Source organism: Nanorana parkeri, unplaced genomic scaffold (assembly GCF_000935625.1).
Source record: "Nanorana parkeri isolate BGI_ZX_2015 unplaced genomic scaffold, ASM93562v1 scaffold215, whole genome shotgun sequence".
In the NCBI taxonomy this organism is placed as follows: Eukaryota; Metazoa; Chordata; class Amphibia; order Anura; family Dicroglossidae; genus Nanorana; species Nanorana parkeri.
Genome location: NW_017306483.1, coordinates 1,205,366 through 1,230,949, shown reverse-complemented (window position 1 = coordinate 1,230,949; position 25,584 = coordinate 1,205,366). Strand labels below are relative to the sequence as shown.

At 42.5% G+C, this 25,584-nt stretch overlaps 1 protein-coding gene across 1 annotated transcript in view; it reads left to right on the top strand.

Moving 5' to 3' along the window:
* LOC108786516 (neurogenic locus notch homolog protein 1-like) overlaps positions 1-25,584 on the top strand; it is a 52,094-nt gene that overhangs the window by 17,882 nt on the left and 8,628 nt on the right. Inside the window, exons 8-23 of the mRNA XM_018555834.1 lie at positions 977-1,162; positions 2,974-3,087; positions 5,051-5,287; positions 6,989-7,099; positions 7,802-7,994; positions 8,844-8,989; positions 10,762-10,881; positions 11,796-11,948; positions 12,157-12,385; positions 14,080-14,281; positions 15,101-15,251; positions 15,960-16,144; positions 16,252-16,381; positions 16,983-17,222; positions 17,551-17,663; positions 19,350-19,651. Coding sequence (XP_018411336.1) covers positions 977-1,162; positions 2,974-3,087; positions 5,051-5,287; positions 6,989-7,099; positions 7,802-7,994; positions 8,844-8,989; positions 10,762-10,881; positions 11,796-11,948; positions 12,157-12,385; positions 14,080-14,281; positions 15,101-15,251; positions 15,960-16,144; positions 16,252-16,381; positions 16,983-17,222; positions 17,551-17,663; positions 19,350-19,651 — 2,812 coding nt within the window. The remainder of the gene's footprint in view (positions 1-976; positions 1,163-2,973; positions 3,088-5,050; positions 5,288-6,988; positions 7,100-7,801; positions 7,995-8,843; positions 8,990-10,761; positions 10,882-11,795; positions 11,949-12,156; positions 12,386-14,079; positions 14,282-15,100; positions 15,252-15,959; positions 16,145-16,251; positions 16,382-16,982; positions 17,223-17,550; positions 17,664-19,349; positions 19,652-25,584) is intronic.

The window sequence follows — 25,584 nt, the reverse complement described above, 5'->3', positions numbered from 1 at the left end:
CCAACTCAGTATCCTGTGAGTATAAGCATCTGGCTATAAAATATTCGGGGTAACAGTTATATCTCTAGTGGAACACCACACTTCAAGCAAGGTCCACTTATTTCTTCACGGCGCAGCTTGCGCTATTTCCACTGGGAGAACCACATCCAGCAGGGCAGTGTAAAGCTAGGCCCAAGCTCTTGCCTAGTCTCCTGAGCACATGGTGGCCCTGCCCAGGCAGCAGGAATATGTGAATGAGACATCCAGAATTAACCATCCCTCAGGCAGGAGGCTTGGCGGATGACCAACTGTGATTGGGCATGTAGTCACTGGAAAGTGTTTCCTGCTTGCAAAGCTAAAGTCTGATGCTATTTCTGTGCAAGAATGTATTTCACTGTAGACAAATCACGCCTCTTCTGCAAAGTCCCAAAACTGTATAAAAACGATGTATTCACTAAAAATAAACTGAATTCTGTATTCATGATACTTTGATGTCTGAATGCATTATTCCCGAAGCTTCGGGGCTAACTAAGGATACAGGAACGGGCCGGCATAAGAATAGAACAGCTTACAGGAAGAGAGTTTACAGCAGGTTCTCCCACATATTTATACCCTTTCCCAGCATGCACCACTGGCAATAAACCTGCCAGTGGTTGGCCAGGAGGCATCCTCAGCAGACAGGAGCAACCTCTACCAAGATGAATGCCTCTACACAGAGACACAACGCAGAACAAGGCATGGTAAGTCAATAATGGGGGTAAAACTCAGCTGCAAGGAGATCATGGACGCCATCGGTGACTAATCCTTTACAACCTGCTTGTCTTTTTTGGGGGGAACAGCTTCCAGGATAATTTCCTCTTTAAATGATACTTTAGTGCATTATCATCGAAAGCTCATTTTGACACTGGATGTGGCTTTCACATTTTATAGTTCTTGATGTTATTTTTTAGACAATTCGCCAATTTCTAATGTCGCTAAGATGTCTCTTTTATCTCAGGTCCTTCCCCCTGTGAACACGGTGGAGAATGTGTAAATACTGAGGGCGCCTTCCTGTGTCGCTGCCCCCTCGGATATACGGGCACCCGCTGCGAGACAGTCCAGAATGAGTGCAACTCCAATCCCTGCCTCAACGGAGCCTCATGCTTTGACTTCCTGGGTCACTTTGAGTGTGTGTGCGCTCCAGGTAAGGAGGTTTACATGACATACGTTCTAAAGATGCACCAGAGTCATACACAACTCCTACTTGTTATTTGATTCACACAAGTTGTATTAGAAACAGAAAAGTGCTTTACAGATTTAATATAATGCGGGTAATAAATAACTCTAAGTGTTAAAATTATTAATTACTTGGTCTGTAAACAAATACTGTATCTGGCGCTAGGTGCTCTTTAAAAGAGGATATTGTCTGGCTTGCTTGTGGCAGCCAAAGAACAGTTCACATGCTGTCTCCCCATCTAATGACTCCGGCATTACTAACATTGTATCTCTGCCAGCAGCAAGGACGTCAGGAAATAATGTTTTGTCATTGGCAGGTAAAGAAGATTACATAAACAATGATCCAAAAGTATAAGTGCACCTTTGTGATATAAACATAGACTGGCGACAGAAAAAGACCAAGGGGTCTGTGGAGTTTGACCTTTTTTTAACATCTTTGAGGACAGACCTGTGATTTTCCCATGTTTATGTTCATTTACTGTTAACGTGACACTAAACTCAAGGGTTAAACCTTAAAAATTGCATTCAAGTATCTTAAAGATTACCAAAAATGTATCTTATTTGCGTATGACTCGGCTGTAGATCTCTGAGTGGGTGGTGCTGACACTGTCCTTCCTTCTGGAGGGGGCTACTTTTCTTCCCCATGGTCCCTGTGTGTGTTGTAATGTAGTCACCGCTCCAAGCTCACCGCTCCGTGATGGACTCCAATCTCCATATAAATTAGTAAACTAAATGTGAGATTGTAGTCCATCACAGGAGCGAGCTTGGAGTGGTGACTACTTACAACACACACAGGGACCATGGGGAACAAAAGTAGCCCCCCTCCAGAAGGAAGGACAGTGTCAGCACCAATTCAGAGATGATTGGAGGCTCTACAGCCGAGTGATACGCAAATATGTTAAATTTTTATTAATAGTTAGGGGACTTGAATGTATTTTTAAAGTTTAAACTTGAGTTTACTTTAAAGTAGAACTGAAGCCAACATTTTTTTTAAAGTTTTGGATAGAGTATGAACCTCTGTCAGATTTTTTTGCCATCTGTGCCTCATTGGGGAGATTTCCCTTCACTTCCAGTTCGATCGCCACAACAGGAAGTGAGACGAAATGCCTCCAAAGTTTAAAGGAGAACTATGAGGTGAGTGATTTTCACTCAGCCTCATAATCTGAGCCGAACTGTGACAATGAAACTGTCACAGGTCGGCTCAGTAGATCGGGAAGTGAGCGAACACATACCGTCGCTCGCTCACTTCTCGATCTATCCCTGCAGAGTGCTGTGACTGTCACTCACGGCTCCCTGCAGGGATTCCCCCCCTCCCCTGTCCGATCCTCCAGTGCTGACTGGCGAAACGGACGGGGGAGGGGGCAGGCACAGCTGGCTCTGCCTCTAGATAAGCAGAGACAGCTGTCAATCCCACAGCTGGGTGGATCCAGACAGTATTGTTGGGGATCTGTCCCGGCTGCGGCGTCTGTAGCTCGCGGTATACTGAGCTTTGGGTCACGGAAGAACGCTAGTTTGTGTTCTCCCGTGACCCTTAGGAGAACTATGGTGAAAAGCCCTAACCCCATAGTTCTCCTTTAATTGTTATATCTGCGAAGTTGCTTTAGCTGTCTGGATATGTGTGATGGGTGATGTGTGCTCAGGTGCAATTATCTTTTAAACATGTTGCTTCACTGAAATAGCTGTAGAAAGAATACAAACCTAGGTAATATTTTGGGGTTGTGAATGAACAACTTCTTTAAATATATCATAGATAAATGTTTTCATTGTTCTCTTCTCCAGGATTTGAGGGAATTCTCTGTAATCAGGAAGTAAGCAAGTGTTCAAGTTCTCCCTGTGTAAACGGAGGAAACTGCACTGATCTGTTAAATGATTTTCATTGTTCCTGTCCCCCTGGTGAGTACTCCATCAATTCATTCTTAAAGTCCAAACGAACTTTCATTTTATTCTCAGAGTGGAAGCAGTAGTTTCTCTGCAGAGGTGGAACACACCAAAGCTCTCCGATTAGCAAATCTCATTCTCTTCGCTGATTGGAGAGTTGTAGCTCCGATGCAGCAGGGAATGTGACCACTGCTTCAACACAAAGGCCAGTGTTGGTATTTGGTAGATGTAGATATCAGCTTCAGTTTAGCCCCATGCATCATAATAAGTGAATTATGTATACCAGTACACCTGCAATAAACTAGATAGCAATTCTAGTGTAGCGCCCCCCTGAGCTCCAGAGGCCTGAGATGGACCCTAAAGGGTAGGGAGGACCAACATTTCACTCTCCTTAGCCAGAGAAGAGACATGTGATCGAAAAAATTGGGCTCCAGTCACTTGAAGTGCCTTTTTAAATGATTTACTACAGAACATCAAACAGAGACAGGGTATAGGGTTTCACACATCCATAGAAAAAATAGAACAGACTCACCAATCCCTTCAGATTCACCAGTGCAGAAATAATAAGAGAACAGGCTGGCACTGGGCAATAGAGCAACAGCTGAATTGGGAAGAGCATTGAAATCTTCCATAGGGTGAGACACCAGACTTGTTCCTGAGGTCCATAACAGCTCCTGGTACCTCCATTAGTCATAAGGCTCTTCTGGTTTTCCTCCCCAGATAGTTCCAGAACCCTCCTGGGTCCATGCTTGGCCTCCTCCAGGCTTGAGTCCTAGTCAGGTTCTCCAACCTTGTACATGCCACCCCCATGCCAAGCATGGCAGCGGACTGAACCCCAGCACATGGCAATCCCTGAGTATTTCTGCACTCCGCCAGCATGCACCACTGACCATGAAACTCCCAGTGATTGGCTGGTGAGGCAAAGACACTTCTGAAATTCCCCTATTGGCTGCCCCACTCTGTAGCAGGGTCACACCCCACTCAGGGAGGTACAATCAATAGGTGAACACCTGGAATTAACCAGATAATAACCGACTATAAATCGGCTAGACTGATTACAGTGCTAGCAATACTAAATTTCTAGTAGCCACTCCAGTAAAGGTGGCAGGAGCTTCACTGGTAACAATGGATTAAAGGTATCCAAGTGGCTGACGGAGATCCGGGTGAAATGGAGTCTAGAAAAACTAAATGTAAACAAACTTCTAGAACCAGATGAGTTACATCCACGAGTCCTCAAAGAACTTAGCTAGGTTATAACCAGACCACTGTTCCTAATCTTTACGGACACTTAACATCAGGAATGGTACCGGCTGATTAGTGGAAAAGGAATATTGTACCGGCATTCAAAAAAAGGGACAAGAAGTACACCTGGTAACTATAGGCCAGTCAGCTTAACATCAGCAGTATGTCAAATATTGTAGGGTATTATAAGGGACTATATTCAAAAATGTATGTTGTGTCCTCATGTCATCTTCAGAGTTCTTAGTCTAATCAGAATGGTCCTTCATGAATCCATGCTGGTTGTTACTTATGATAATAAGTAACAACCAGCATAACAATAAGTAACAACCAGCAAGGATTCATGATGGACTGTTCTAATCTGTTTAGACTAAGAACTCTGAAGATGACATGAGGACACAACATAAGGTTGGACGACAGTTTAACATGCACTACACAAGGGGTATTTTACTGTGAGAGCAGTACAGATGTAGAATTCCCTTCCATACATAGTGGTGTCCACTGATAGCATAGATAAATTCAAGAGACTCTTAGATGATTTTTTCAAGTCACTGAATATACGAGGAAATGGGAGATATTAGAGACAGGTATACACACACACACAGACACACACACGCACATAGGTTGAACTGGATGGTCCTGTGTCTTTATTTAACCTTGCCTACTACTATGTTTCTATGTTACTACTGCTATGTTCCACCTTCTCATTAATGTCATCTTTTACTTCTTTCCTCCTCAGGTTTTCAGGGCCCAAGATGTGAAACCGACATTGACGAATGTGCCAGTTCACCGTGCCACCACTCTGGCCTCTGTATAGATCACCTTGGTTTCTTTACCTGTGAATGCTTGAGTGGATTCACAGGGCAGCTGTGTGAGGAAGACATTAACGAGTGTGACAGTCAACCATGCCATAATGGCGCCACCTGCCTGGACCAACACAATGGCTTCCAGTGTTTGTGTGAGCCTGGGATCACAGGTAATCTGAAATGGCCTGCTGATGACTATGTTAAAGTGTATTATAGGCTTTTTTTGATTTGCTTAGAGCATTTATTTTCTGTCTGTTATCCATTGGGGAAGATTTCACTTTCACTTCTTGTACAGGAGACCCAACGGAAACAAAGTTAGTGGGATTTCCCCTCTTTGGCAGTTGTCACCAAAATAGGAAGCCTCAGTGGAAGATTCCCCTGCACCTCCTGTTCTGGTGACATCTGTAGAATTTTGAGTTTCCCATCACTTTCTTCACCATTAATTTACACCCAAGTATAAAGTTTAATCTAACGGCCAATTGAGCTGTCAGTTTAAATGGGCTAAATACTAGGGATGCAACGATACCAATACTAATATCAATATTGGTACCAATGCTGAGTATTTGGGCGAGTACTCATACTCGCCCAGATACGCTGATCCCTAGCCCGATACTTGAGCTTCTGGGATCAGGAAGCCGGGCAGCGAGTCATCACACGCTGCCCAGCTGCCTTCCCTTCCCACTTGTGATGAGGGAGCAAGGAGCCGGCTTCCCGGTCAATGAGGAAGCCGGGCAGCGTGTAATGCCTCGTTTTATTATGTGGCGCCTGGCTTTCTGATTTGCCGGGAAGCTGGCTTCATCTCCTTTGTCACCTGGTGATGAAGGAGCATGGAGCCGGCTTCCCGGGCCAATCAGGAAGCGGGGCGCTGCGTCATTACATGGCGCCCGGCTTCTTGATTTGCCAGAATGCCGGCTCCATGCTTTCCCGTCACCTAGTGACAAGAAGCATGGAGACGGCTTCCCTCCTAATCGGGAAGCCGGGGGGGCAAAGTCTTTACATGTCGCCCGGCTTCCCTGCTAATCAGGAAGCCAGGTGGTGATTCATTACACGCCACCTGGCTTCCTTAATGTGACTTCTGGTATCGGTGAGTACCAAAAAAAGAATATCGGTACTCGATACCTAAAAACCGGTATTGGTGCATCCCTACTATATACATTCAGGTGCATCAAAACAAAACGTGTGCAATGTCTTACAGTTAATTTTCATTCTGAAGCAGCCACAGCCTGAGTAGAAAAGCCTTTCTCCCTCCACAAGCAGGTGCAGAGTGGGACCCTTGCTGTTTGAGAGGAAGCAGTGATGTCTCTGACAGAGTCGGTGAGAGAGGGCTCTCCAGTCAGTAGGGATTGTGAACTTTGCTGATTAGAAAGCTATATGGGGGGGGGTAGGGGGCAGGCTTTTCTACTCAGGCTGTGACTGTTTAAAAAAAAAAATAAACCTAAAGACATTGAACACCTTCTGTTTTGATGCCCCTGGAATGTATACAGCTGAATTAAATCAAGGGTTTGATGGGGCTTTAAAATTAAACTGCAATTTATGGGCTCTGTAATTATTTTCTTTTCTGTTGAGAAGGCAACAGGGTTGCTTCATTAAAGAAGTTAAGATTCTTCACTCAGTAAATTGTAACTGTGTTCACTTTGAATACCCAATTATATACAGGTGAAATTAACAAACAGGAATATGCTTATAATATTATAGAATAATTAAAGTATATATTCTCTTAATTTATTTTGTGAAGATTCTTGACTCCTTTAATAAATCAGCCTCAATGTGTCAGCTGCCTAAGTGGCCTTTGGTTTAGAAGATATAAGATTATACATTGTTTTTTCTGTTTTATAAAATTGTTACAGTATTACATTCCATTGTTCCTGCAGGTACCACATGTGACATGAATATTAATGAATGTAGCAGTGACCCATGCCTTAACGGACATTGTGTTGACCTGGTGAATTCATTTATGTGTCTTTGTGATCCCGGGTATTCAGGTAACGCTATCTGTAAAAATAGCAATGTATACATATGACTTTATAAATTACATATGTTATTACATATATATACTGTATATAATGTTTCATATTTTCTAATAAATCTACTATAATTGTTAATAGTGTAATTGTATCTGTCAGTTGCACTATTAAATTTGTGGCACTGCAAATGATCACTACAGCCTGAAGGTGGCAGTGTTTATCTGCAGACTGAAGGCTTTCATTTTTGTTAATAAAGAATCTAGCCTGCATGTGATCACTATGACCGTGAAATGACCCAAACTGGTTCCTGATTGTTAATGGGGAGCCTGACTGTCACAGCAGGGTTTGAGAGCCAGCAACTGCAGAGATAATGTGTCCTTGGCATACCACATTGTGCCAGGGAATGTTAACAGATTGCACGCAGGAAGTGCTTACTCTGGTAGCAAGTGTAACAGCAATGGATTCAATTTTCACTTGGTTTGGCACTGAAAGCCCCTTGCCAAGAACTACCAGCACTGTTTTTCCAACACTGAAATCAGAACAATGACCAGAGATCTGATTGATTTTTGGTTACATCACTCCACATTTTTTTTTCACTATCCAAGCCCAATCGTGGACGGGCCTTGACCAATCTGTGTTTCTGAGCTGCCATATGGTAGTAGCACGCTTTGAAAAGTTCGTCATACTTCTGTTCTCAATTAATTACATTTTTGTTTTCAGGCAGTCATTGTGAAGTAGACATTGATCAGTGCAGGTCCAGGCCATGCCAGAATGGAGGCATCTGCCAAGATGTGGATGATGGTTTTCAGTGTTCCTGCCCTCCAGGAACAGCCCTTCCCCTGTGTACCTTGGAGAATACCACCTTTGCCAATACAACGTGCCTTCATGGCAGCAATGAAACACAGAACAACAGGTGGGAACAGCAAGTTATAAGATCAAATGAAGGATTCAATGTGGACCAGGGCTGTTTCATAACTTTTTCCACTAACATTTCTATTTCTGGCTACAGGCCCAACAATGAGGGAAAATGATTTTGTCGTGCAAATATGTAATCTAAAAACAAAAAAATAAATAGATAAATAATACACTAATATGTAACAGGGTAAGAGACCTAAGACATATAATGAGGGGCCCCTACAATTTGTGATGGTGGCCCTGTTTTGGTGGCTCTGTTTCTGTTTGCAGCATAAATGAACAGAGAGAAATAGTGTTGTACTGCCCAATAAACCTACCAGAGGTATCCACTGGTGAACCTTGACCCTACGTGAACCCCTAACACATGTAAAGTATTAAAAAATTGTTTTAATTATTATTTTTTCTAAACTCACCGCCGAAAATCTAATGCAATCATTATATGGATATTGTGTATTATGGTGTAAACTGTCAACATGAACTATTTTTTTTACCCTATAGCAGGGTAGCCAAACTCCGGCCCACTAGCTGTGGTGAAACAACAAGTCCTATTAGACATTGCAAGACTCTGACAACAACAGGCATGATGTAGTCTTACCACAGCTGGAGGGCCCAAGTTTGGCTTTCACTGTCCTTCAGTATAGATAATCTACTGGACCCACTATACATAGGAGGTATGCTAGGGTTTTACTTTAGAGGTGGTAATAGTGAGATTGCCTGGAATAAACCAAACTGTGCATATCAGATGAACAATAATTAATTTGGAGGTTTGCTTCCAAAGAATGAAATTCCTCCATTATGATGAGCTGGAATCTGTTCTCAATACCGTCCTGTTTCTCTTCTCGTGCAGTTCTCAGTGCGTCTGTGACATAGGGTGGACAGGGTCATCTTGTGAAACCCCTATTGATGAATGTGCCAGTGTTTATTGTGAGAACGGGGGAACATGTCATCCTCACCAGGGTGGATATAACTGCTCGTGCCCAGCAGGACACACAGGTAACCAAATATGATAATTTATTTATTGTCAGATCAGCAGACTGGTAACCTTATGACAGCTTACTGCAGCCTTTCTCAACCAAGCTTTCATGAAGCCCTAGGGTTCCCCTGAGGTTGCTAGGAGTTCCTTGAGCAGTGAGCAGTGGCAAATTGATTTTCTACCTACACTGACCACCAATACATGGGGAAATCGTACACTGATTACCAATATAAGGAGTCATTTCTACACTGACCATATGTTAGGGGTGCCACCATTTTTACTGTCCGCATTTATTTTCATCAAACTATTTTTCTATTATTTTCAAGATTATTCATGGAAATAAATGTATCATGTACAGAAACCGGTTTTAGGAAATGATCCGCCCTGGGTGTCAAATACTCTAGGTAGACCACATTCTATATTTGTACTTACAGGAGAACTATGTGGTGAGTGATTTTCACTCAACCTCACTAAACCTCATAGTTCAAGCTGACGTGTGACAATACAGATGTCACACGTCGGCTCAATCGATCCAGAAGTGAGCGAACACATGCGGTCGCTCGCTCACTTCTCGATCATGTCCCTGCAGAGAGCCGTGACTGTCACTCATGGCTCCCTGCGGGGATTCCCCCCTCCGATCCTCCAGCGCTGACTGGCGGAACATACGGGGGAGGAGGCGGATACAGCTGGCTCTGCCTCTAGATAGGCAGAGCCAGCTGTCAATCACGCAGCTGTGTGGGTCTCGACCATAATGTCGGGATCCGTCCCAGCTGCGGCGGTCTCAGTATACCGCTCGCGATAGCTCGCGATATACTGAGCTTTGGGTCACGGGAGGACGCTAGTTTATGTCCTCCAGTGACCCTTAGGAGAACTATGGGGAAAAACACTGACCCCTCTTTAATTAAATATTAATATTTTAGTTTAAAACTTTCTACGATTTAATAATCATTCAAATATCCCCCCAGCTGCAGGTTCCTCAAGACCTGAAAATTATTTCAAGGGTTCCTCCGTGGTAAAAAAGTTCAGAAAGGCTGGTCTACCAATACATACATTCTTTGAGTGATGACCTAGACTATCTAGAGTCATCATAAATGCTTCATGAGAGACTTAAGTTATGCTATCTTTGGCTGGTTTATAGGAAGCCTGCCATTGCTGACCTCTGCTTCCTTCCTGGATGATAATCCAGTGGCTTTAGTACTTTCTGAGGCACAGACCTGGAACAAGTATGCAGTTCAGGAGCTCTGACTTTAGTGGTTATCTATGTGTTATTTGTAACCAAGTGACTCAGAAAGTATTGTAGCCACACAACTTGTGTTTTTAGATATAGATCGGCAATGGTGGCCTCCGTATTTTTCCACAGTAGAGATGCCCTGTAACCGCTTATGATAACACAATGTTTAAGAAAGCTTGAGAACAGATATTTCATTTTGGATGCTTGCCAAGGAGATATCTGGCCCTTGGCTTCTAAATACCACCCATGAATTCCATTGGTGGAACCTCAGATAGCAAAGCCAATCTAGAAAAATTCCTTCTTTATTTCTGTTCTGATAAAAAATGTAATTATTGTATTTTCCCTCAATTTCAGTCTTGGTAACACTGGTCACCAGGACAGATAGGGAGGATGAATCTCGCCATCGGGTGCACAAAGTACAATAAATACCTTGCAGAGGTTCCAACCATTCATACTCTATCCAAAGCTAACAAAAAAAGATTTGGCTTTGGACAAACTTTAACAACTGTATTATTTTTTAATCAGTGTATGTACAGAAATCTCACTTTTATTTTGCTGTAGGGTTAAACTGTGAAATTGCCATCCAGCTGTGTTATCCTGAGACCTGCCTCAACGGAGGCACTTGCGTTGAGAACCCCAACATCACTGACCCCTCATGCCTCTGCCCTGCAGGATGGCAAGGTGAGTCATATTCTGCTTTTTTTAAATTAATGTACAGTGGGTTTGTTTGTATTTTCTTTCTTCACTATGGCAAGGACTTAACATTATACAACCTTTTAAAATGCACGTGTGGCCCGAGTATGAAATTGAAGCATTCACATGTTCCGCACAATGTGGCAAGAGCCCACCCGGCAGGCTGCTTTAATTTCACCTTTCCCGCTGACTCCAATGCACTTCACCACAATGGAGAAATTTTCCCAAACCCTCACAATTTTCCCAAACACTTTAATTAAATGGAAAAAAACCTAATTTTGCTCATTTCTAATGTTTATCCCTCTGACACAAACTACTGGAGCATGCCCAACAGCAACTGGAAGAAGCAATTAGCACTATGAACACAATTAAAGACTTCTGGAAATAAAGGGATATTTAGCTGTGTTATAGTTTAACTGCTCCCTTTAAGCATAAATCTAACTGTAGCAGGCTATGTTCTCTATATCTATTCTTATTTTCAGCCAACAGGTGCAGCTTTCGGGTCCTTTTTACCACATGTTCCAGTTTCTTCTTAGCCCCATTGCTAATAAAGCTTGTTATTTACAGAGCTCAATAGCTCAAGCTTACATTTACTCACACAGGCGAATGAGTCAGAGCAGTAACTTCTCTTCCTCTCTCCCTTCCTCATGGGATTCAGTCAGAGACAGTGCATGAAAGGAAGCAATATCTGCTCTGGAAACATCCATAGTGCTTTGGGAATCCTTTGTCATGTATTAAATGTTTATTAGCAAAACAATTATTGCAGATAAATGGTTTAAATATTTAAAACAACATCTTAAAAATGAAATGCTTCAATAAAACTGACCTAAAACCCTATATAGTGTCTCTTTATTCTTATTTCTCCTATTAAGGCCCTTGATTTGTTCTCTTGTTCCCTGCAGGTCCACACTGTGAAGAGGATGTGGATGAATGTTCAGATGACCCCTGCAAGAACGGGGCAAGTTGTGTTAACATCCCTGGAGCATACAGCTGTGTCTGTGCCTTGGGGTACACCGGACATCACTGTGAATCTGCATTAGATTACTGCCTGCCAGGTGGTTTGCCAAGAAGTCCTTGTGAGAAGTTGGTCCCTGGCAACCAGTCAAATGCTGCCTACAACAGTCTCAGCTCTGCTGAAAAATGACAGTTGATCTGATTGGTTGGCATGGACCACACAAAAGCAGTACAAAAATGTATTTTCTATTTTTTAAACATCAGGCCTGGTATTGTTCTTAACACTTTATTTTCTCATTCTCTTATTAGATGATTGCCAGAATGGTGGTACGTGCCTCAGTCTGCTTGACTCGTTCACCTGCATATGTCCCTCTGCATATACAGGAAGACTGTGTGAGGAGCATGTTGACAGCTGTGCAAGTTCGCCCTGTCAAAATGGTGGATCATGCAAGAATCGTGGCGACTCCTATACCTGTGACTGTGTCAGAGGCTACGAGGGGACGGACTGTGGGGTGAACATCCAGGACTGTACCGACACGTAAGAGGACTCAGGCAGCTAGAAGCAATGGAAATTAAAGAGAGAAACCTTACCCCTGAATTACATAGGGTTGGGGTTTTTCTGTGTTTTAGTGTGTTCTCTGGTGGCATAGAAATAGATGTCTTGTTTAACCCAATCACTAAAATCTCATATAAGCTGTAGCATGATAATGGAATTTCAAAAGCTGTTGCCAATCATTTTAAATCTGCACTTCTTATTGAAATACAATCTGGTGATCCTGCCATGAAGGTCCATGTTCAGGCAATTCCTGTGATGGTTTGACAACTGTCTCCCAGTTGTGTTCCTCTGTTGTCACCCTGTCACATGCACCTCTAGTAGAGCAAACAAACAGCTGTGTAGACGCACGTTGCACAGGTGTGGTCCACCATTCACTGTCATGAAGCCAATCTAGAGCAATGGTGTGCACCCCCAAATCAGTTCTGAGCCTTGGCAGCCTCAAATCTGTTCATCATTTGTGTTCAACATCAACCTTACCAACATGCAGCTGGGGGATCAAATGTAGCAGTGTTATACTCCTACCCTGAATGTGGAAATCTCCTTATGAGGAAAGTTGCCCAATATCTATTAGACAATGAGCACATAATGTCAGATAAATGATTAGGGATATTAACCTTCCACAAGACTCACCAGGACTGACTAGTCCTGTCCATGGAGTCCTCATATTCCAGTGCAAACCACTAGAGCAAGCGGATTATTAATCCACCTTGTGAGCTCCAAGAAGTATGGGGATTTCCTGACCTTCATTCAGTCATTATATTCTTTATTTCCAAAAGAGCTAGAAAGAAATATCAAACTGGAAAAGCCCTGGTGACCTATACAGACGTCAACAAAGCATAATATACACATAAAACAGATGGGAAATATACGTTTGTTCAATATCTATTGTAAGATCTCATGTGTTAAATACAGGAGAACTGTGTGCATGAGGCCTAAGCCTTATGTTTGCAATTTTTTTGCAATACAGATGATAAAAGAGTGCAAAAGTTGTGTACCGGTATGTCTTTTGTCCCACAAGGGACAAAGGTTCTCACTGTTTGTCCAATACTGTGATACTGTGCTTTTGAGCTAAGTGAAATGAAGTGTTTACATTTCCCTGAACTTTTTGTGAAAACCAGGAGGTTTCCATGAAGCAAACTCATCATTTTGGCGAAATCCATTGGATTTGTCTAGAAAGCTGAACAAAGGTGGCTTTTTGGTGGTATTTAAGGGTGCAGTGGGCTTTAAATGGCTCCTGAGTTACAGAAGCTCCTTTCAATGATCATGGACCTGTTCTTGTTGCCAAAATAGGCATTTATTAGCCTCATCAGTAGCAGATAGTTAAAAAGAAAAGCAAAATAAAAAGAACTAATACACAAGAAAAAACACAAATACAAAGAAAACCAAACAATTAACCCAAATACCCTAAACACTATGACATCTTTCCTAGTTGGCTTGATGAGCACAATTTAGAGTTTTGATTTGGCAAAATTTTGTTGATAGCAAAATTAATTTTGGAAAATCACTCTCTTCCTCCTTAGTGTCTGTGTGACTGTGAGGGAAACTCTGTAAGCTTCTTTGAGACAGAAGCTATTCTAAATAGGTCTTCATAAAGCCTTACTTAATGTGTCAGCATTATAGAAAGTAAAAACTAGAACAATAAATCTGTAATCAATTGTCATTTTTCTCATTTTTAGTTCATGTCTAAATGGTGGCACCTGTGTGGATGGTATTGCCTCCTACTCCTGCGTGTGCCCAGATAGGTTCACAGGAAGTCAGTGCCAAGACCAGCTGACCTACTGTACTCCGGATTCCTGCAAGAATGGTGGTACCTGCCATGACGTTCCTGGTGGGTACATCTGCTCCTGTCCTGAATTGTACACAGGTGGTGCCTGTGAGGTGAGGAGAATTTATATCATCACATTAATGTCTTGGCGTCTTCTGTTTAGAATGGTTGTTGAGTTGCTAACACTCTTTCTTTGTAGTGCTGAGGTTCTTGATGCTCTTTTTTTCTGTAGTCCCTTACTGTGTTCATTTTGTATGTCCTCCTTGGGCATGTATGGGTTTTCTCTTAAAATATACTGGATATACATCTGAGTGAATTGGGACAGAGTAGATACCTACTCTGCCATGAGTGCTTTCAAGCCTGTGCTTTACAGGGTTGGATGTTGAGTTAGAGAAACAGTTCTGTAACATCTGCTACAGAAATACTGAAAGTGTTGTACAATACAATGTAACATATGTGATCCAAGCAATCTTTTGTTATGTTTGCAACTATTTTTATTTTAGGCAGATTGGGCAGCACAGTGGCCTAGTGGTTAGCACTTCTGCCTTGTAGCACCGGGGCTCCCTGGTTTAAATCCTGGCCAGGTCACTATCTGCAAGAAGTTTGCATGTTCTCCCTGCACTTGAGTGGGTTTCCTCTGGGTACTCTGGTTTCCTCCCACACTCCGAAGACATGCTGGAAGCTTAATTGGCTCCTGTCTAAGTTGGCCCTGTATGTATGTGAGATAGGGACCTTAGATTGTAAGCTAATTGAGGGCAGGGACTGATGTGAATGTGCACCTATGTAAAGCGCTGCGTAAATTGTCCACGCTATATAAATATCAGTAATAAATAAAATAAAATAAATATTAGTGCTAGGTAGAATAATAAAGTAAATGTCTGTTATAGTAAAACCACTGAGCTCCATGGCTTTACTTCTTAAAATCCCTACAGGACATCATAGACTTCTGTGCTCGTAGACCATGTCAAAATGGAGGAATATGCTCTCAAACAGGGACAAGATATCGGTGCCAATGTGCCTTCGGATGGGTTGGAAGTCACTGTGAGACCCCGCTCCTGACCTGCAAGGCAACAGCCTCCAGAGGTAACAACTGCTATCATTAAAGTGTTTAAACTTCCTGTATCAGCCACACTAATGCCAGGTTTTATTTTTCTTGTGTAGGTTAGAATAAAAAATATACATTTAACTGGCATGTCTTGCTATTTTTTTATTCAGAAAAGGCCTTTATGAAAGTTTGTGGATACCTGAACGCCTATAAGAACTTGTTGGCTATCCCATTCCAAAACCACAGCTATTAATATGGAGTTGCCCTCTCTTGTGTCTATAACAGCCTCAACTTCTGAGAAGGCTTTACACAAGAATTTGGAGTGTGTCTATGGGAATTTATGCCCATTCTGACCAAAAAAGCATTTGTGAGGAGAGGTACTGATGTTGGATGAGACCTGATTCACAATCACAATCCAATTCATCCTAAATATGTTCAGTAGGTCGGGTTCAGATCAGGGCTCTATGCAAAGAGGGAGCTAATAAGAAAGATGACCAGTCGTACTTTGCAAACACTAGTTTAGTAGATCAAAGCTTCAGCCTGACTGGTTTCTGTGGGTAGCAGCACATTTATCTTTTCATATGAGGTTTTTGTTCTCCACCTTCTACCTGTATCAGCATTAGATTGTAACATATTAGCCACCATCAAGGCAGAAACGTTTGTGTTTACAATGTATTGAATTAGTTCACTTTTATCTGTCTTCGGTTCTTCTATTTAACTGGTTCTATTTTTCTGTCCCTTTGTAGGTGTGGATCCAGAAACTCTTTGCAACAGACATGGAAATTGCGTGGATTTAGGGGCATCCTATGTATGTCGTTGTTTCCAGGGCTACTCTGGCACTCATTGCCAGGAGAAGATTGACCCATGTCTCCCAAACCCTTGTAAGAATGGTGGTCGCTGTCGGGACATTTCTGGGTCCCCCTCTTGCCAGGTGGGAGACTATAACCTTGATGTTATGAGCAAATGATTAATACAACACTCAACTATTTCATCTGCCATACTCATGGTAAAAAAAAAACACTTTATCTTTTTGCACAGTGCTTACATGGATATCATGGGGCAACCTGTGAAGAGAAAGATCCATGTCTGTCCAAGCCTTGTTACCACAATGGGGTGTGCGTGCCCAAAGGAAGCAATTATCATTGTGTGTGCCCAACAGGAACCCAAGGTAAGGGCAGTTAGAACAGCCATATTGGCCAGTTAAAGGGTCAGCCAACCAAGATGTAAAGTTTAGTTCATTATGTCTGGTGGATTTCATTCCTTTATTTGGCGACTAGAAATGGCCCCTGGTGTTAGAATATGACTAAGAGAGTTTGCACTGGCAACCAAACCCCTGGTCTTAGAGGTCCATAAAACCTGCTATTCCTAAGGGTTTTATTTTTTTTGGTGGGGGTGAAACATTTAGGGAAGTTTACTTTATTTAGTGTTCTTTTTATGCAAACATATACATGAAAAGTGCAGACCTGTTTGTATATTTAGTTATTCTTATTTCTTGAGGCCAACTTTTAGGTTTTTTTAGTGGTTTTTTTAGCAGCACAGGTGTTATAAACACTATATTATTTTTTTCTGTATTTGATTGGTGTTTGTGTTCAGTTGATTGAACTCTCTCAATGCAAGTGTAATTGTTTCTAAAAGAACGCCCACAAAAGAAATGTTGCTAAATATAAAAGACACATGATAGCTTAAATCCCACATTTTATGGACAAAAGATGTAAGAAGTGGAGGGGAAATGTACCTGGAAATCATAATTTATCTTTTCACTGCATTAGGAGCCCGCTGTGAAATTAATATAGATGACTGCGCCACAGCCGAAGCTCGGTGCTTCCATGGAGGCACGTGCATGGATGGAGTTGGGGGATTCTCGTGCCTTTGCCCGCTAGGGTATGTGGGAGACCGCTGTGAAGGGGATGTCAATGAGTGTCTGTTCAACCCTTGTGACCCACGAGGAACACATACCTGTGTGCAGCTCAGCAACAGTTTTCAATGCCAGTGCCACCCACATTACACAGGTATAGAGCATGGGCCTTTCTTCTCTTTACTACCCACTCTAATGTTCTACACTCCTTTCCTCGCCTCTGCTGTTTCTCCACTCCTTTCTCCTTCCCTGTCCTACACCCTTCTCTACTTTCCTTACATGCTCTCTCCTTTCCTCTTCTCTTCATTTCCCCAATTCTTTCCTCTCCAACCCGCTACTCTGTTCTCTCTTTTTCCCTATCCTCTTGATTTTTCCTGACCTCTTTTCTGAATTACTTCTCCTTTTAATTCTGCTGCTATTTAATCTCCTGTATTTGCCAGTGATACCTCTTATACAGTAAATGTTCCCTGCCTTCTCCTCAGGTCAGAGATGTGAGCACATCATTAATTACTGCGATAATAACTCTTGCGCTAATGGCGGAATCTGTGCACTGGCTGTTAACACCACACAGGGATTCACCTGCAGCTGCCCACCGGTAATTATCTCTAATTATTCATAATAAGTCTGAATAATCACTGTCACTACTTGTTATTATTGACGTTCATCCTCTGTAATGATATGAAATCGGTGAGTTATTTTTGTATTATGAACAATCTGCGCTCTGTGATTGGTGCTGATGAGGGAACTCAGACCGGGGTAGAATGCAGTGCTGACATACAGGGAGCACCAGCTCACATCTGTGTACCAGCCTATTAAGCCCAATAGAGATGATAATGATATTTTAGGTGTATCTATAGCCAAACCAATTTTTTGGTTTTGAATAGAGTATAAATAATGTATATCATGTATATAGAGCAATACAAATAGCAGAGGTCTGAAAGCGGAAGTAAAGGAAATTTTAAAAACATTTAAAAAATCTCCCCAAGAGCCTTTAGCCATAATGTGTTGGTATCCACAATGGTATATTGGCACATTATGGCAGACTTACCTGTCAAAGCAATTCCCTCTGTGCTCCCCGGTCTTCTTCCAGGTTTTGAGTCTTCAGCCAGTGGATTGGCCGGGCCCCGAAGGTGTAACTTCTGCACATGCGCAAAGGAGTTACTTCAAATCAGCATACCGGGTCTGTGCGCTGTGCTGCGCATGCGTGGCTCAGTGCACAGAAAAAAAATGCTGATGGGTGCAAAGAAACTTTTATGGCAGAACATACAGTCTCTTCTGCCATAGAAAGCCTGCCCCTCAGCAATATTTTGGGGGGGAGCTTTACTTCTACCTTAAGCCACACATAATATATCAATTTATTATTTAAATGAAAGAAAAAAAAATTATGAATATCAAAAATTTTAAAATAGGAAAAAAATCAAAATATTTTTAAAAAAATGCAAACAAAATTATAAATAATATCATTATACACAATATAATCTTGTAAAAATATCCTTATACATAATATAATCTTTTAAAAATATAATTATACATAATATAATCTTATAAAAATATTATTAAAAAAACTAATATTTTTTCTAAATGTTTGTCTTTTTTTTTACTTTTTTGATACTATAATTTTATTTTGCTTTAATTTTAGTATAAAATTGATATATAGTTACATTTAATTTATATGAAAACAGTGTTGCTTAAGGCCTCCCCTCTTGACGCTTTATATTTAAAAATGTGTTGCTGGGCCAAGCCAACACAGTGTGGATATTAGGAACATTATTCAATGATTTATGGAGAGGACATGGTGTTTGTGCTTTATTGAATAAAAGAGCAATAAAAACTTGACAGAGGGTCTGACCTTTCCCAATTCTATGCAAAAAAATGTAAAAAAAAGTTTAAAACTGAACTCCAGGCAAACAACAAAATACATAGAGTATGTGGAAGCTGAGTACTGTAATAATTGATGTAACTTTCTGTAAATCCAGAGTTATATAATAATGGAAGGCAAAGAGCGGGGGTGACTGATACAAAGGCAGTTCTTCAGTTTTCTCAAATCTACAGCTAACATGGTGTAGTATGAGCAGGAGCAAGTCAGACAGCACATGGAGTTCAGACACAGGTCAGCCATAGATGTCTTTCTAGGGAAATTATTGTAGCCCCAGAAAACTGGAGTTTCAATTTTTATAGTAACTTTGCAGGTTGTTGGGTGTTAATAGCACACAGTACTTCATGTACAGAAAATACAATTTTTACTGGGATTGTTATTTAATATCTCTTTTTCATGGTTTAGGATTTTTCAGGTCCCACGTGCAGTGAGGTCATACTGTCTTGCAAAACCTACACCTGCCATAACGGTGGGCTGTGTATACAAGACATGGAAGGCCTTCCTCGGTGTGTTTGCCATCGTGATTACACAGGCCCCCATTGTCAAGAGTCTGTGGGGTCCACCTTTTCTCCTCCACAGGGGCCCTGGAAGGACTGCCTCGAAGTCGAGTGCCAGAGAAAGTTCCGAAATGGAGTTTGTGACCAGCAGTGCAACAACAAGCCTTGCTTATATGACGGCTTTGACTGCAACATCACAAGAAGCTGCAAGTAAGTTTGCATTGATGGCCATTTCTGCCAAATGGATTTCTATTTTTTTTGTTATTTCTAATAGAGATGAGCTTTGAGTTTGGGTCAACCATGAGTTCGATCTGAACCCAAGCTGGTTATAGTTCATTGAACAAGCAAGTGATTTGGTCAGTTCTTCTGCCTACTAAACCTCCTTCTCTGTCAGGGGGGTACGGCTGGGCCGTGAGTGGAGCCCCTTGGCAGGGGCGGCAAGCCAAAGTCCGAGGTCGTGGTACACAGGGAAAATCCAAGAAGAATAACCAGGTCCAATCCGGGTCGAGGCAGGCAGCTAGTTTCAGTAACAGAAGGGTAAGCCAAAGGGTCGGTAATCAAGAGTCCAAGCAGAGGTTCAGGAATAAAGACAGGTTCAAGGCACAGGGAGCTGGGAGATCACACCATAGGGATAGAATAACTCAGCAATGAGCCAGGGCTCTGACTGTGCTTTTATACTCAGTGGAGGATTGAGACCACTCCCCGGCTACCGAGGCAACCAGGTAGCCTCTCCATCAGGAGCCAATGGCGAGAGAGGGGCAGAGGGTGTGTGCCACCATCTTAGCAAGCAATGATGCTCTGCTGGTAGCACAACCTCATTGGTTGCTAGGACACAGGCTGCCCCACAGCATTATTGGTCGTTATGGTGCACCCACCTTCATCCTAGCAACCTATGACGCTGTGCTGTCCCACCACTAGTATCCCAGAAACTAAGGTAAAATGTAGCCATGCAGGTCGCTGTCTCCAGAGCAGGAATAGAGGGAAAATCTTACAATGGGGACCTTTGTTCCAGTGACAACTGTCTAACAGGATTTCTTTTAATTTGGAGAGATTTTCTCTTTCTCCAATTACAAACTTTCTGTTGTCCTGGTGCCAGAAGGGTCACCCACGGAAAACAAATCTGGGTCGGTTATCAGCTCTTACCAGTTTTCCTGTCCTCTCTTTGGGTGACAACTCTACTACTCAGTGGCGTCACAAGGGGGGTTCAGGGGTTGCGGTCCGCCATTGGAGGGGTGACACCAAAATCACTGGCAGTGATTTTTGGTGTCACCCCCTCTGAAAAGTCGGGCACTCGCTCATTGACTGAGAGCCCGACAGTGTCAGGAGAGAGGAGGGGACCCGGCGGCATACCTCATCCCGCCGGGTAAATGTCCCCTCCGCTCTCTGCCAGCGTCCATCACCAAGATGGCCGCCAGCAGGCGTCAACACGATGACCGCGCGTGAGTGGCGATGTCACGTGCATGCTCGATTATGTCACGGCGGGGTGTCACCAGATTTCGGCCCTGGGTGACACCCAGCCCCTTGACACCCCTGCTACTACTCCATAGATACAGTACAGTAATTTAGCACTGTCACCCTAGAACAGGAAGAGTGTTATTGGTAGGATCACCAGAAAAAAAAAAGGGTACAAATCCTGAAAAAAAGAAAACAAATGAAACCACCATATCTAAGGTCTGTAACATTTAATATCAATTTAGATAGAAGTTGATACTCTATGTATAACCTGGACTCGGAGTCCAAGAAGATCCACGGTGACAGAGACAGCAATGTGAAGATTAACACTGGTACATTTAGTCACCACAAGGTGAAGCCCTTCAGGGCCGTGGTCACCTTACAAATATCTCAAACCACATCAGGTTCACTTCAAATGTTTCATAGTTAGGGTCAATTTTCTTTTCATACAGTCTATGTGTATTGGTGTTTAACCTCAGGAACAGGGTGTGGAGGAATACAAATAGCCTCTACCTCTTGTATGATGACAGTGACAAATGATTTTGGGAAGCAACCAATAAGTACCAGCTCAAGAAGTGTCCGGGGTCATGTTTCTCTTCCTGGATAATCATTGTTCTTCCTGTTTCCTGTATTGACACTTATTCATATACACTTCTGCCAATATGCCAATCTGGTCCCCGCTCTGTGTCTGATATCAGAGATGGGGCGTATATCAGGGCTTTCATCCAGGGTTTCATCTTTATGTATATACAGTGAAACTCATATGAGTGATGTGTTTGATTGTTGGGTGTATTGACAGGGAAGGATTTCTGATTAGCCAGCTTAGGATGTGGTCTGGGGTAACATGGCTGCCAAGGGTGGAACATAGCCATTCATATCTTGTTGCTGTCAGTAACAAAATCTCATTTATAATAAAAAGTTAGTGACTGCCACAACACAGGGAGGATTTAAGGGCCGCCAATAAAGGTCTTGGCACCATGTGACCAAACGCCGTACAGGTATTTTTCCATCAAGTACCTTTAAGTTTGTGGCTGGTTGTGGTGGCCGTAGGAGTGACACCCAAGGTAAGCTCGGAAGTGAGCACCACCACAAGCCCGATAAGACACTCTGCAGGAGCTGGGAAAAAGTTTCTGCACATAAGGCTTGATGCACACGACATAACACATGCCGTATGTTTATTACTTTGGTTTTTATTTTCTTTGTTGTTTTAGTTTTACTATTGAACATATTCTTTTCAAATGTAACAGTTGAATGCCCATTATATGTAAAATATTTATGGTTTCAAGCCAAAGTGATATTTGTGTTTGTGATCTGAATATTCTTACGAGAGAATTCTAGAGTGATTTCATGTTGTACAGGAAGTCATGTTTCCTGCTATGGGAAGTGCGGAAGTTTTGAATGTCAAGGCAGATCACTTACACTATGAAGGACTTGTGCTTCCTGGAAAATTTAGAAAACACTTATTTGCTTCTGCATTCCATATGGCTCCACCAGTCTTGTGACTGTCTGGAATGTGATAGGGACACTAAGAATATAAATAGGTGAGATATTCTGCACTGAGATACAATATCCAGTCAAGTCTGTTATCCTATTGCCCTTATGACAATTCATATTGTAGTGGTTAGCACTCCTGCTCCTGCCTTGTAACACTGGGGTCATCAGTTCAAATCCCAACCAGGGCATTACTTGCATGAAATTTGCATGTTCTCCCTGTGCTTGCTTGGCTTTCCTCCGGGTATTCTGGTTTCCTCCCACACTCCAAAAGCATGCTGGTAGGTTAATTGGCTTTTGTCTAAATTGACCTTCGTATGTGTTTTCATGCATTTAGGGTAGTGACCTTAGATAATAAGCACCTTGAGGGCAGGAAGACTTGTCTAAATTGGCCTTAGTATGCACTCATGTGAGGTAGGGACCTTAGATTGAAAGCTCCTGGAGGGCGGGGACTGAATGAATAGGATGTAAAGTGTTGTGTAAATTGTCGGCACTACATAAATATCTCTGATAAATTTTAAAATACGTTTTTTGTGCACTTAAAATAGATGTAAACAGTACCTAACTAAATAACATTTAGTGTGCTTAAAGGAGAACTATGAGGGGAGTGAAAATCACTCATTCTCATAGTTCGAGCCGACCTGTGGCATTGAAACTGTCACACGTCGGCTCAATAGATTGGGAAGTTAGCGAATACATACCGTCACTCGACCACTTCTCGATCATCTCCCTCCAGAGAGCCGTGACGATCAGTCACCGCTCCCCGCAGGGATTCTCGCCCTCCGCGCTCCGATCCTCCAGCACTGACTAGAGGAATGGATGGGGAGGGGGGCGGGTGCAGCTGGCTCTGCCTCTAGATAGGCAGAGCCCGCTGTCACTCACGCAGCTGGGGGGATCTCGACAGCATTGTCGGGATCCGTCTCGGCCGCGGCGCTCTCAGTATACCGCAAGCTGTAGCTCGCGATATACTAAGCTTTGGGTCACAGGAGGAAGCTAGTATATGTCCTCCCATGACCCTTAAGAGAAGTATGGGAAAAAACACTTACTCCATAGATCTCTTTTAAGGCACTGTGCATTATAAACAATTGCCATATAAAAAAAAAAAATACTGATTTCAACTTTTCAACAGTCGTATACCAATACTAGGTTTGAGAAGCTGTATTATAGTGAAATTAAACATTTGCACTTAAACATTTGTTATATAACAAAGGATTCCCAGAGAACTATGGATTAGATAGAGACAGTAAGCAGAAGTTGCTTGCTTTGTGGAAACCTTTCACTGACTGAAACTTCAAAATGAACTGTCTGATGAAGGTTGAGTCACTGCACTGATTGACCTCTATAAACAGTGGGCTTTTAAACAAAAATGAAAGCTTAGAATGATAGCTAGATATGCGGAAAACTTCAGCTTTAAATGATTAGCACAAAAGAAACTATTTATAATAAAGAGTGGATAGCGCTATCTGCTCTCCAACGTATAATGCAGTGTTCACGCTGCACCTGCATTTTACACGCCATTCATAAAATGCCGTAGTCTCCTTGTCACTGCAGAGGATTCCACAATAGTAGAGTGACTGGTAAGATGACTTTCACAGATGACATAACCGGACTCTCTTAATTTCTATAAATGTTATTATTTTATCCCAACGGTAGAAAATAAAGACGTTCCCTTTATGTTGAATTACTCAGAATGTAAAAACTTATCAACACAGCTTGTACTACGTCACATTCTGGGAGAACAGACTGGTAAATGGAAGCAATGACTTGCGGATAACAGGCTAATGATCTAGATAAGCACAGACAAGCTGAGTACAAATGCCATCTAGACAGTCTACAGGGAAATCCATGGAATGGACAAACTGACAGTAGTCAGATGCAGACAGACTTCTATCCAGGGCATGAGGTGATTAGGTGAGAGCTTGAAGCTGTGGTCCCACTTTAAAGTTCAATAATGAGGGCCGGTGTGCACAGCTGAGAGCTAGGCTGCAGTAGTAACATCCAGCAGACAGTAAAGGTGCCCACAGTGGCGTCACAAGGGGGGCGCTGGGGGTGCGGACCGCACCCGGGTGACACCATTGAAGAGTCGTGGACCGAACGACGACCTCCGCGATTATCGTACGATAATCGCAAGGTGTATGGGCACCTTAAAGGTTCAAGGCTGATCATTACACCATAAACACACAGATCCTGGAGGATTTTCCTTACAAGATCAACTGTTTTCCTTACGAAATCTATGGCTATTTACTGAAGAGTTTAAATTATATTTTGTTGCACGGCAGTGATAATAAGTGTACAGCGTATTCTGACTCCGATTGTTGTGATAGCGCTATATCCCTTGCTGAGACCTCTATGCCTGGCCTGTATAAGCAGATATACTCACTGCGGACAATCCTTGTCAGATAGCTGAACTCGTCAATACCGTTTCATCCAAAAGAGGTGTTTATTCTTAACATCAGGATTACAGCAGATGATAGGAACAGCAGATTGAATGGTTTCAGTATTGTGCGGTCAAAAAATGATGCCTTTCCTCGCGTACTGTGCAGAGTACATGTGTCCTTATTACATGTGGCTGTTAGCTGTGGCCATGACACAGGAAGGACTGCACTCAGGAAGAAGGGAGGGGCTTACATACAGAGGAAATGTGAGGAAAGGAATACAAGAAAAACAGGTGTGTTATCACGAAAGGCCACTAGATGGCAGCATGTGAACTTACTATATAAAACGTCCATAGAAAAATGGATAGGGAAAACACACTATACACAACATCTATCTAAATAAACTTCTATGCCCCATTGGGGCGGCACACAGAGGCCAGAGTCTTATACACTGAGTGGCCAGATTATTATCAGTACTTCGTTGGGCCACGAGATAACTCCATGAGATGACTTCGTTGGGCCGCCTGGTGACTCCACGAGATGTTGAAAGGTGATGCGAGGAATCTGACACTCCACTGTTGCCCTTCTGTTGTCTTGTACCAGTCTTGCCACTCTCCGTTCTGCCCTAACATTGACTAGTCGCTGACGGCCACAATTCGCACGTTCAGACCCAGATTTTCGGCTGACAGTCCAGTCTTTAAACACTTTAACAACAGCTGCTCTTGAACATTTAACGAATTCTGCTGTTTTGCTGATACTCGCTCCATGGCTCCAAGCGCCAACAATCATCCCACGTTCAAAGGCTGTTAAATCGCGTTGTTTACC